The sequence below is a fragment of the Oryctolagus cuniculus genome, chromosome 2 (assembly GCF_051225735.1).
Source record: "Oryctolagus cuniculus isolate XC-2025 breed Fujian yellow rabbit chromosome 2, ASM5122573v1, whole genome shotgun sequence".
Classification (NCBI taxonomy): Eukaryota; Metazoa; Chordata; class Mammalia; order Lagomorpha; family Leporidae; genus Oryctolagus; species Oryctolagus cuniculus.
The window spans coordinates 146,627,447-146,639,747 of NC_142868.1; the positions used below are offsets into that span (position 1 = coordinate 146,627,447).

The 12,301-nt window shown below is 39.8% G+C and overlaps 1 protein-coding gene and 1 pseudogene across 9 annotated transcripts in view; both read left to right on the forward strand.

Annotated features, from left to right (window-relative positions):
* Window positions 1–12,301, forward strand: part of USP34 (ubiquitin specific peptidase 34) — a 234,077-nt gene that overhangs the window by 163,923 nt on the left and 57,853 nt on the right. For all 8 annotated transcript variants that reach the window (XR_016229347.1, XM_051838286.3, XM_051838300.3 and 5 more), the window contains 5 exons: window positions 3,881–4,027; window positions 4,116–4,172; window positions 4,285–4,362; window positions 5,087–5,181; window positions 8,925–9,097. Coding sequence is in view for 7 of the 8 variants with exons in the window: in XM_051838286.3 (XP_051694246.1) it covers window positions 3,881–4,027; window positions 4,116–4,172; window positions 4,285–4,362; window positions 5,087–5,181; window positions 8,925–9,097 (550 nt within the window). In the remaining variant the exon portion in view is untranslated. The remainder of the gene's footprint in view (window positions 1–3,880; window positions 4,028–4,115; window positions 4,173–4,284; window positions 4,363–5,086; window positions 5,182–8,924; window positions 9,098–12,301) is intronic.
* Window positions 2,724–3,730, forward strand: LOC138848613 (rab GTPase-activating protein 1-like pseudogene; annotated as a pseudogene). Its single transcript, XR_016229348.1, has one exon. The product of XR_016229348.1 is annotated as a rab GTPase-activating protein 1-like pseudogene (transcript).

Genomic DNA, 12,301 nt, shown 5'->3' on the forward strand with positions numbered 1-12,301 from the left:
AATTCCAGCTTAAAATCCTAAAAAAGGTTAAATTGCAAATCTTACTCTTTCCCTGTTTAAAAATTCCCAGTGGGTGGGCTGGGGGGTAGGGGAAACGGATGTTTAGTATGAGCATTGAGGCACTGCTGGTTAAACCACCACCCACAACTCCAGCATCCCATTTCCAAGCTTTGGTTTGAGTCCCAGCTGCTCAATTTCCAATTCTTCTCCCTGCTAATGTACTTGGGAAAGCAGCCAAAGACAGCTTTGCTACTTGAGGCCCTGCTGTGTGGGAGACCTAGATGGAGTTCTTGACTCCCGGCTTCTGCTTGGCCTAGCCCTACCTGTTATAGTCATTTGAAAAGTAAACCAACGGATGGAAGATCTCTTTCTATCTCTTTGTTTCTCTCTGTCACTCTGTCTTTCAAATAAATAAAGCTTTAAAAAAATATTAAAGTACCTGGTGGTTCCTCATTATAAACAGAATGATACTCAAGCTCATCAATGTGGTATATATCCTCTGTGATTTTTGCCTGTCCCCTTTAACCTCTTCCCTTATTCCTCAGCATATCGAGCTTCACCTGTAATTACTATAAAGCCATTTGGAGCCTGTCACTGCTGCTTTTCCACTTGTGCAGCTGGTTCTGTTGCTCTTTCTGCCTGCTTCAATCTTCTCTTAGTACTTTTCTTCATTCTCTTCCTATTGTCACCCTTCAGCTCCATTTTCATCTCCTCCAAGAGATGATTCCAAACCTCACCTAAGTCTCCAAGTCTCCATGCCTTTGCTGTTTTCGCCTCTTTTATGGAGTTATCTGTCTTATAATCTTGGTGATAGAGATTATGTCACTTATTACTGGTTTTCAGCTTCTGATAATAAGTACTCAGTAAATGATCTTGCCAATAAAATTTAAAAATTTGCCTAGTGAGCCCTTGATTCTATGTTTAATCTCCTTTTTACAGAGCTGGAATATACCATTTGATGGGACAGAAAATTGTTAAGTTACTATTTAAAAAAAACTAGGAGTGGCCGGCGCCACGGTTCACTAGGCTAATCCTCCACCTTGCGGCGCCAGCACACCGGGTTCTAGTCCTGGTCGGGGCACCGGATTCTGTCCCGGTTGCCCCTCTTCCAGGCCAGCTCTCTGCTGTGGCCCGGGAGTGCAGTGGAGGATGGCCCAAGTGCTTGGGCCCTGCACCCCATGGGAGACCAGGAGAAGCACCTGGCTCCTGCCATCGGATCAGCGCGGTGGCCATTGGAGGGTGAACCAACGGCAAAGGGAAGACCTTTCTCTGTGTCTCTCTCACTGTCTACTCTGCCTGTCAAAAAAAAAAAAAAAAAAAAAAAAAACAATAAAAAACAAACTAGGAGCAAGCATTTGATATAGTGATTTAAGTGCTGCTTGTGACACATGCATCCATTGTCAGACTATGTGGGTTCAAGTCCTGGTTCTGCTACTGATTCTGACTTCCTGCTAATGTACACCCTGGGGGGTAGTAGGTGATGGCTCAAGTACTTGGTTCCCTGTCACTTATATGGGGGGCCCAGATTAAGATCTGAGTTCCTGGCTTCTGCCTGGCCCAGCCTTGGCATTACTGACTTGAGTAATGAATTATCTGATGAGTGATTTCTTTGTCTCTGCCTTTCAAATAAAAATTAAAAAAATATTTTTAAGAGCATTCTGTGGAAAAACACTATCTGCGGAGGTTTCATACTTTACAGTACAAATCTGAATTATTTTCGTCCCAAATTCCATCCTAGCAATTCTTAGACTTAAAAGTAGATGAGCTTTTTTTTGGCCTTTAACCATGCGGGCACTTGCTGCCCCTGTGCCTCCAAGGGTGCATGGCCTTTGGGCCGCCCACTTCATGCTTCCTGGCCTGCATGCTCCTCCACATGGCTGGCTCCTGGTGCTCGTGTGAGGGGAACAGCCATACCAGTGCTGGAGCTGCAATATATGAGGTGTAAGTCTACAATGAGAGTCTGACAAGGAAGAGCCAGTCACTCATACTAGTGGAAGGGGACCAATGTCACCCCAGGAGGATGAAGCAGATGAGGAGAGTGATAATGAACTCTCAAGTGGAACAGGTGATGTGTCTAAGGATTGTCCTGAGAATATCCTGTATTTTTAGGGAGAATTGGTAGGAAGATGGCATAGTAACCTTGGTGCACGGCCAAAAGGGCTGTCTGCTCTGGTGCAGAGTGGTGTTCCTAAAGCATTAAGGGCAGATAGGTGGCAGTTATTAGCTGACTGTCCTGACAATCCGATGATGCTGGATAGATACCAAATTCTTATCATGAAGGACTCAGCCCAGGAGAGTGTCATTACTTGAGATATTCACCATATGCTTCCTGCACATGATTACTTTAAAGTTATTGGAGGCCGGTGCCGCGGCTCAATAGGCTAATCCTCCGCCTGCGGCGCTGGCACCCTGGGTTCTAGTCCCGGTCAGGGCGCCAGATTCTGTCCCGGTTGCCCCTCTTCCAGGCCAGCTCTCTGCTGTGGCCTGGGAGTGCAGTGGAGGATGGCCCAAGTGCTTGGGCCCTGCACCCGCATGGGAGACCAGGAGAAGCACCTGGCTCCTGCCTTCGGATCAGCGCGGTGCGCTAGCCGCAGCGTGGCAGCCATTGGAGGGTGAACCAACAGCAAAAGAAAGACTTTTGTCTCTCTCTCTCACTGTCCACTCTGCCTGTCAAAAAAATAAATAAAGAAAGAAAGATAGATACTGGAGGAGATGGTGAAGAATCCCTGTACAAAATCTGCAAGGCGTACTCTGTATGTGATGAAGACATTGGGTACTATCAAGGACAGTCATTTTTTACTGCTCTGTTGCTGTTATATATGCCAGAGGAACAAGCATTTTGTGTTTTGGTGAAAGTCATATATGACTGGTTTGCAAGACCTCTGCAAAAACAGCTTTAAAGATCTTCATTGCAAATTCTATCAGTTTGAGAGACTAATGCAGGAGCAGCTACCAGACCTGCACAGCCATTTTTGTGATCTGAACCTGGAAGCTCACATGTATGCATTCCAGTGGTTTCTCACCCTTTTCACTGCCAAGTCCTGCTCTGCATGGTGTTCCACAACATTGACCTACTGCTCTGTGTGAGGGTTTGAATATCATCTTTCATATAGCCCTGGCTCTCCTAAAGACCTCAAAGGAAGACCTTTTGCAGGCTGATTTTGAAGGTGCTTTGAAGTTCTTCAGAGTTCAGCTTCAGAAGAGATATAGGGCAGAGGAAATTGCAAGGAGATTGATGGAACAAGCTTGCAATATTAAAGTCCCAACCAGGAAGCTGAAGAAATATGAGAAAGAGTATCAGACCATGGGAGAGAGTCAGCTGCAGCAGGAAGACCCCATGGATAGATACAAACTGTTGAATTTATACTGAAAATCTTCATAAGAAGCTGAGAGAGAAGGAGAGGGAAAAGGAAAGAAGGAAAATGGCTTTCTACTTTCAAAAATAAGAAAAAGAGAAAAATGGCAAAGTACTGTTTTAGCTGTGCATGATCACATTCACAAAGACTTTTAGAAGGTGAACTGTTGCAAGACTGGCACAAGGATGTTTCACACTTACCTATGTCTGTTGCAAATGTTAACAATACAAACTTACTTACTTGGAAATAAAAATAAAAATCAGGAAGGTATATCAAGCACACACACAAAAAAGATACATGAGGTCAGTGTAAGCATCTTCTGGTACCAAAACCATTAAATTGAAAATGTTATGAACAGCAAATAAAAATGAAATAGAAGAGAGCATTTTCCAACCTTTGTAAATTTGCTACCTGTTTTGTTTTTGTTATTCATTCATTTAGGAATCTTGTCGTTACTTTTAGATTTTTATTTGACAGAATCATACCCCACCCCACCCCTGCGCCTTTTTTGTTTTTCTTTATAGGAGAGTGAATGCAAAGCATATAATCCTAGGCCTTTCTGTAAGACGTACACCATGGATAAGCAGCCTCTGAATACTGGAGAGCAGAAGGATATGACAGAATTTTTTACTGATTTGATTACCAAAATTGAAGAAATGTCTCCAGAACTGGTTAGTGTGTGAATACTTAAGTTTCTTTGGAAATTGTGCAGAGTTGCCTACATTTTAGTTACTGACTTTTGTTTGTTTTACATTAAAGAAAAATACTGTCAAGAGCTTGTTTGGAGGTGTAATTACAAACAATGTTGTGTCCTTGGTAAGTATTATTCCTGTTCTTGATTGTTAGAAATCGTAATATATGTTTATTATAAATTTATTATAATTTACATTATTTATAACTTAATAATTTTTGACTGTTGATTGTTCAGGATTGTGAGCACGTTAGTCAAACTGCTGAAGAGTTTTATACTGTGAGGTGCCAGGTCGCTGATATGAAGAACATTTATGTGAGTAAAAGTGTTCATAGTTTTTAGACTTTATGCTTTCAACCCTTTTTTCATAGCAGGTATTTTTTTCATACTGAAAGAATTTTTTAATATTTTCATGTAGTTTTTTTTTTATATGCTGTTCACCTAATATTTAAAGGTAGGCCACCAAGCTCAATTTTGCTCAGTGAAAATTTACTTACTCATTTTAAAAGTTTAGTGAGTTTCTTTATTTTTTTTAAGACTTATTTTATTTGAAAGGTAGAGATATATATAGAGAGCGAGGGAGAAACAGAGAGGTCTTCCATCTACTGGTTCACTGACCAAATGGCCACCGTGGCTAGAGCTGAATCAGACTGAAGTCAGGAGCCAAGAGCCTCTTCTGGCTCTCCTGCACAGGTGCAGGGGCCCATGCTCTGGGCGCATCTTGGAAAACTTTCCCTGGCACGTTAGCAGGGAGCTGGATCAGAAGTAGAGCAGCTAGAATTCGAACCAGTGCCCCTGTGGGATGCCAGCGATGCAGGTGGCGGCTTAACCCACTACACCACTGTACCAGCCCCTAGTGCATTTCATAAAGTATTTTCTCAATGTGAAGGAAGACAATTTTTTACTGAAGTTAGGAATTCACTTTTTTAAAACATCTATTTTCCTATGTGCATTCTTCCCAACTTGTGATTACTGCCTTTTGAATGTTTCATGCTGTAAACAGTAATGTGAAACTTTTAAATATGGGTTTTATACACAGGAATCTCTTGATGAAGTTACTATTAAGGACACTTTAGAGGGTGACAACATGTATACTTGTTCTCATTGTGGAAAGAAAGTACGAGCTGAAAAAAGGTATGCTTTTGGAAGATATAATTTGTATCATTTTGATAAATCAGCCCAGTAAATCAAAGAATAAGGATAAATTGAGATTAAGCTTTTAAGAAAATTATGTGATTAAGGTAAAATTAGCTGCTTGAAACTCAGTTTGACGTAGTAGCTTTTCACTTATTCAGTGAATTGTGATTTATTTTATTGTATACTTGATAAAAAGAAAATGGGAATCACTGAACTTAAAGTCTAGATTTTTAGGAGTAGAAACATGGAAGATAAGGATATTGGTCATTTTTATCATCTGTATTGATTTTCAAGTATCAAGGTTTCGTGATCTGTTTTCAGGTAATGATAGCTAATTCTTACATAAAAATTACTTAATAAATACTCAGAACTTACAGAATTTAGTTAAATTAATTCTGATAACACATTCCTTTGCAGTAGATAATATTGTCATCCCTGGTTTACAGATGGAGACTTAGAGGCACAGAAAGGATAATGAAATTTTGCCAATACTGGTTCTTAAGATAAAGAATACAAATAGAATGCAAAAAGAATACAAATGTTAATCCGGCTGAATTTGAGTTCTTTCTAAGGCATCTGGGTAGAAGAATACTCCAGATATTTGACTATTCAGAAGGAGATCCAGGATTTGGAACACAGTTAAATATTGATAGAAGGGTGTTAAGGTGACATGTTTTTTGATATTATGTTCAAGGTAGTTCTTCTTTGCCTTCCACTGTGTATATTGATGTTAGTTTTGGTTATTTGTGGTTTGGCAGATTGATTGAAAATTTAAATATTTCAGAGAATTTATTGAGGAATAATAGTTAAGCTATCTTCAAGTAAAATTGCCTTATTAGCTTTACTAATGCTTACCAAACATTTTATAATATTTTTTCATTTTATTTTTAAAAATTTATTTTTTTAAAGATTTATTTTATTTATTTATAAGTCAGAATTTGCAGGGGGGTTCGCTCCCCAAATGGTTGCAATTGCTGGGACTGGACCAGGTCGAAGCCAGGAGCCACAAATTTTCTTCCAGATCTCCCACTTAGGCAGAAGGGCCCATATACTGCTTTCCCAGGCACATTAGCAGAGAGCTGGATCAGAATTGAAGCAGTGGGGACTTGAATCAGCACCCATGTTGGATGCCAGCGTCTCTGGCAGCAACTTAACCCATCATACCACAGTGCCAGCCCCTATTTTTATTTTGTTACGATTTACATTTACTTTTTTTTTTTCAGTCTTAATCTCTGAAATTCTCTTTTCAGACAATATCCTTATGAAGAAAAAAGAATTCTATAGATTGATACAAAACCCAGCAGATTGGTTGATACAAAACTTTCCGGTATACTTTCAGGCAGCCTTACATTTTGTTCTTGAATTTTTTTGTGTCCTTGTAACTTATCATATGTGTACCAAAGTTCTTCTGGTTGTTTACCACTCTGTGTGCACTCAGTGGAGTCTACCTGCAAACGAAAACACCCTCCTCTTAATCTCTCTAGTGAGAGGCCCTTAAGACCCATAAGATGGGAGGCATGAGACTAAAGACATGAGTAAGGATTTCAGTTCTATGGATGAACATTGAATGACAAGTAGAAATTGGATTTAGAGACAAGTGTATGTAGTGAGTAACTTAAGAACAAAAGTAGAGAATAGAAATAACCTGTTTACACAAGCAATCCAGGGTAAGGGCTGCCTGCATGAAATAGAAAGTTCTCATCAACCAGTAATAAAAGAAGATTGCTAACATACAATGATTGACCTCTAAGTTTTGGGATTAACTGAATAATTGATTGAAGCCATCAGAATATCTTCCTGACAGGGATAGAACTATTGCAAAAACCTAACCTCCTTAAAACTCAGTGGAAAAGGTGACAGAAGAAAAGCAAAAAGAAAGAAAATCAGGGTAGGATTGTAAGCCCAAAATTGGAAAGAGAATCTCAAGAGTATATTCAGTTGACATAGCTTGCAGAGGTGAAAGACAATTTCAGGTGAATAAAAGCGTGAGATTTTTCAACAAGCTAATTTGGTGGTATGTTTTTTCATGTTAAAGGAGTGGATTGAGTTGTAAGGGTGCATGCATTGAGTATAGACTAGAATTTGTTATAGAATAATGGTAATTTTGAAGGGAGCAAAGAATATGGAAGGTAGAAAAAGCTTTGGGATCAAACTTTTTTTCTAGATAAAAGATCTGAGCATTTTGAAAGCAGACAATGAAAAATCATGACACAATAAGATACTAAAACTGCTTTTCGAGAAGCTGTGCATTTTGCTTGGTCTTAATTAAGTCATTGCAAGACAGATAAACTGTAGATAGACATAATCAAATGAAAGAATAACTTCACAGTTATTAAAAAGACATTCATTTCATGAAAATTGGTATAGAGTTTGAGTTAAGAATTAAAAGTAGATTCAGTCAAAAGTTAGCTACTATAGAAGAATATTTTGTGTATAATAGATAATCAAAGGACTGAGTCAGGGTTTCTAGAGAATCTCTAGTGAGCATAAATTATTTAACAAATCTATACTTTTTGAAAATCCCCTGCATCTTTAAACATTCCTTTCTTTAGACTATTAGGATTTTGCTGTTTTTCTAAAATATCTGCCTGATTTCTCCCAGGCGAAGTACCTATTCTGTCCTTAGTGCTCTCTCTCTGTACTTTCATATGCCTGTAATAAAACAGAAGTAGGCTGATTGAAGAAGTAAACAAAGTAGGTATTATCTTCAACAGGATCATGTTCTTCAGATTTCTGTTTATCAACCAAATTATTCTTAGTACTTTTGTCTGCCTCCCAAACAGTTTATACTGACATTGATTTCCAAATATCTTAACTTGATTCAGAATGCTTTGCTGTCTTACTTATATCTCAGACTTTGTCATGTACACTCCAGTCTGGACAGATTGGTTTCTCTCTTATCCTCTGGCACAATGCGTGCTTTTTCACTACCATAAGTTCTTTCATTGCTCCTCAAAACTCTCAGGATAAAGTTCATGCTTTACCATTATACACATTTGATTTTTTTTTTAAACTAAGCTCTTGATTTAAACATACCCTCTTTTAATTTCCGTGTACAGTGAGGAACTGTTCCTTGAAATTCACATTTTTGTAAACCTAAGATTATATGTAGTTTGTTTAAACAACTTTTTTCATTTTTAACTTGCAATATGTTATGATAAGATTTAGATGACCAGTTGATTGCTGTTGCTACTGTTGCAAGGAGTAATGTGAGGTGGCACTTAGAGAATGCTATCTGTTTGCTAGGCAATGTTTCAAATATAGTGAAGTAAGAACTTCAATGTCCATTTTACAAATCAGGAGTTAAGCTCAAAGAGATTAAATAAATTCTTTAGGGTCATTTATCTGGCAACTGATACAGCCAGACTTTGCATTTCTAGTTAACAAAAATAAGTAATATTGAAGCATTATTTATAGGAATTTATAAAGTACTTACAAATAGTTTGATATATGTTATTTAAAGATGAAATGAAAACACTGAACCAAAGCCCTCCTTGGATCCGATATGTAATGTTCTCCTTTTTGTGCCTCTGTAGCACCCTTTGCATGTCTTTGTCATAACTGACTGCAGTCCAATTTAAAACTAATTTTTAATAAGAAGCCCATTAAGAATAGAAAAAGTCATGTTAATAAAAGTTACAATTTAGAATAAAAGTTAAGTCGATTATTGAAATAGGTATAATGTAAATAAAAGTAGAACAGAGTTAAAGACAGTTTTTTAATTTTTTTTTGCCTTTCAGGGCATGTTTTAAGAAATTACCTCGCATTCTCAGTTTCAATACTATGAGGTATACATTTAATATGGTCACAATGATGAAAGAAAAAGTGAATACACACTTTTCCTTCCCGTTACGTTTGGATATGACACCCTACACAGAAGATTTTCTTATGGGAAAGAGTGACAGGAAAGAAGGTAATTTTCTATCTCTTCCCCTTATCTGTGGTTATTCTTAAAGTCTCCATAACAAGGTCTTAAAGTTTCCGCAACTTGACAGTTAACAAAGCTACGCTGAATCTTACAAAGGAGAATTTTGTAAAAGCAGTGTGTCATAGGGACGGGTACTGTGATGGAATAGGTCAATCCTGCACAAATATGTAAGCATTTGAAGATTTTTAAACAGGGAGACAACATGATTAGGTGACCATTTGGGAAAAGTTATTCTAAAATAGGCTAGAGAATGATGAAGCAGGTGTGAGGAAGCCAGTCCTGTAAACCACAGAGAATTACACAAGAAAGGGTGCCAGCAGGGATGGGGGGAAGTATATAAAGTTAATATGACTCGATGACTGAATGAATGAGTGGATAAATGAATGCAAAGCTAGTGTCCAGGGCTGGTGTTATGTCACAGTGAAGTAAGCCACCACCTACAATGCTGGCATCCCATATCAGAGCACAGGTTTGAGGCTGGGCTAATCCGCTTCTGACCCAGCTCCCTGCTAATGTACTTGGGAAAGAATCAGAAGATGTCCCTAGTACTTAGGCCACTACCACGCACAAGGGAGAGAGACCTAGATGGAGTTTTTGGCATCAACCTGGCCTGCCTCTTGGCTGTTAAAGAGTTTGGGGGAGGGAATGAACCAACAGGTGGAAGGACTCAGTCAATCAATTCTTTGTGTCTGTCTCCCTCCCTCACTCTGTGACTCTCTTTTAAATAAATAAGGTGAATGTTTTAATGAGCATCTATCCACTCTATAACTTATCCTATTCACATAGTAGTGGGAATACATTGTTGGAAATCTCTGTCCCCTTGAAGCTTATGTTGTAGTTGGTCTGCTACTAGAGAGAAAGGAGGAGGAGTCACAAATGACTCATTTCTGACTTGAGCAGCAAGCCAGATGAGTAAGCAGTGGGGTCAGTATTTCAAGATCTCAAGAGTATGATCATAAATACTGAATATTAAAGGAAAAGAACAGTTTGTGTAAGAGTGGAACTGAAACTAATATAATGCTAAGAAAGTCTTTTGAATTATCAGGGCAGTTTAATTTGGGTGTTGCAATATGAAGGCAGATTGTAGCAAGTTTAAGATGAGGCTTACCTCATGAACTTCCTTAAAACAAGTGGTTTTCAAATTTTTGCATGTGTGCCTCAAGGATCACAAGGAGAAGAATGGAAATTGGCAAGAGAAGAAAACAATGGATCTAGTTTTTTCTTTTGATCTTGATTACAAGTCCTTTTTTACATAGTAAGGGTCCTGGCAATGTTTTATTTGTATAAAAACTATGCTGGGGCCGGCATTATGGCGCAGTAGGTTAATCGTCTGCCTGCAGCTCTGACATCGCATATGGGCACTGATTCTAGTTCCGGCTGCTCCTCTTCCAATTCAGCTCTCTGCTGTGGCCTGGGAAAGCAGTGGAAGATGGCTCAAGTCTTTGGGCCCCTGCACCCATGTGGGAGAGTGGAAGAGGCTCCTGGCTCCTTACTTCAGATGGGTGCAGCTTAGAGTGTTGTGGCCAACTGAGGAGTGAACCACTCTGCCTCTCAAATAAATAAATAAAATCTTAAAAAAAAATAAATAAAAACTTCTGAGGGCCAGTGTTGTGGCACAAGAGATTAAGCCACCAGTTTCAATGCTGGCATCCCATATCAGAGTTTTGGTTCAAGTCCCAGAAACTCTGCTTCTAATCCATCTTCCGACTAATGTACTCGGGAAGGCAGCAGAGGATGGATGGCCCAAATATTTGGGCCCCTGCTGCCCATGTTGGAGACCGGGACGGAGTTCCTGGCTCCTGGCTTCAGTCTGGTCCAATCCTGGTGTTTGGTGGCCGTCTGTGGCACTCTGCCTTTCAAGTAAAGAAATCTTCATAAATAAATCTAGAACAAAAAATTCTCATTTAAATTATAAAGATTTGAAGAAGCCATTCTAAGATTTAGGAAAGAGAACTATGTGTTAACCTTTAATTCTAATACCTAGCACTTACTGAGCACTTGAAAAGTTTTCCTTTCACTAAATGGGAGAAGAGGTATAAACAATGAATGTCAATTATGGTTTCAAGAGAAGAATATATTTCCTTGACGAGAGGAGAGAACTGGCAATGATACCTATGAAGGCATACAGCATTAAAGGAAGGAATTTTTACAGTAAGGATTTTACTTTTTTTAATTTGAGATAGATTTGCTGGTTCACCCCCACAGAATACCAGGAAAAGACAGGGCTTGGCTGTGGCTGAAGCCTAGAGCCAAGCGTGCAGTGTTCATGCACATGGCAGGGCCCCAGTGACTTGAGCCATTACCACTGTCTTAGAGTCTGCCTTTACCAGGAAACTGTGCAGTCAAGAACCTGAGCCAGGAATTTTAACCCAGGTACTCTGATGTAGAAAGCTGACGTCTTACCCACTAGGATAAACATCTGCTGCTATGGTTGGGATTTGAGTATATTTAGAAGTTTCAGGCTGGCGCCCTGGCTCACTAGGCTAATCTTCCGCCTGCGGCGCTGGTACTTCGGTTCTAGTCCCGGTTGGTGCGCTGGTTCTGTCCCGGTTGCTCCTCTTCCAGTCCAGCTCTCTGCTGTGACCCGGGAAGGCAGTGGAGGATGGCCCAAGTCCTTGGGCCCTGCACCTACATGGGAGACCAGGAAAAACACCTGGCTCCTGGCTTCGGATCGGCACAGCACGCCAGCTGTATCAGCCATTTTGGGGGGGTGAACCAATGGAAGGAAGACCTTTCTGTCTGTCTCTCTCACTGTCCACTCTGCCTGTAAAAAAAAAGTTGCAGAAAATATCACAGTAGACAAGGTAAGCTTGAAACTACAAGTAAAGGGAGACATTCAGTTGGCCTAGTAAAGATGCTCCTGTCTCAGGGTATCTGGGAAGCTGACAGTTCCAGCTTCCTGCCACTCCAGACCCTGGGAGATAGCAGGTGATGGCTCAAGTAGTTGGTTCCTTCCACTCACATGGAAGACCTGGATTTAGTTATGACTCTTAGCTTCAGCCTTGGCCTTTATAGGTATTTTGGTAGTGAACCAGCAGATAGGAGTTGTCAGTCTGTCTCTGTCTCTTGATTATTTTTGTTTTTTTAAGTCTTATTTATTTGAGGCTGGTGATGCAGCTCACTAGGCTAATCCTCGGCCTTCCGGCGCCGGCACACTGGGTTCCAGTTCTGGTTGGGGCGCCAGATTCT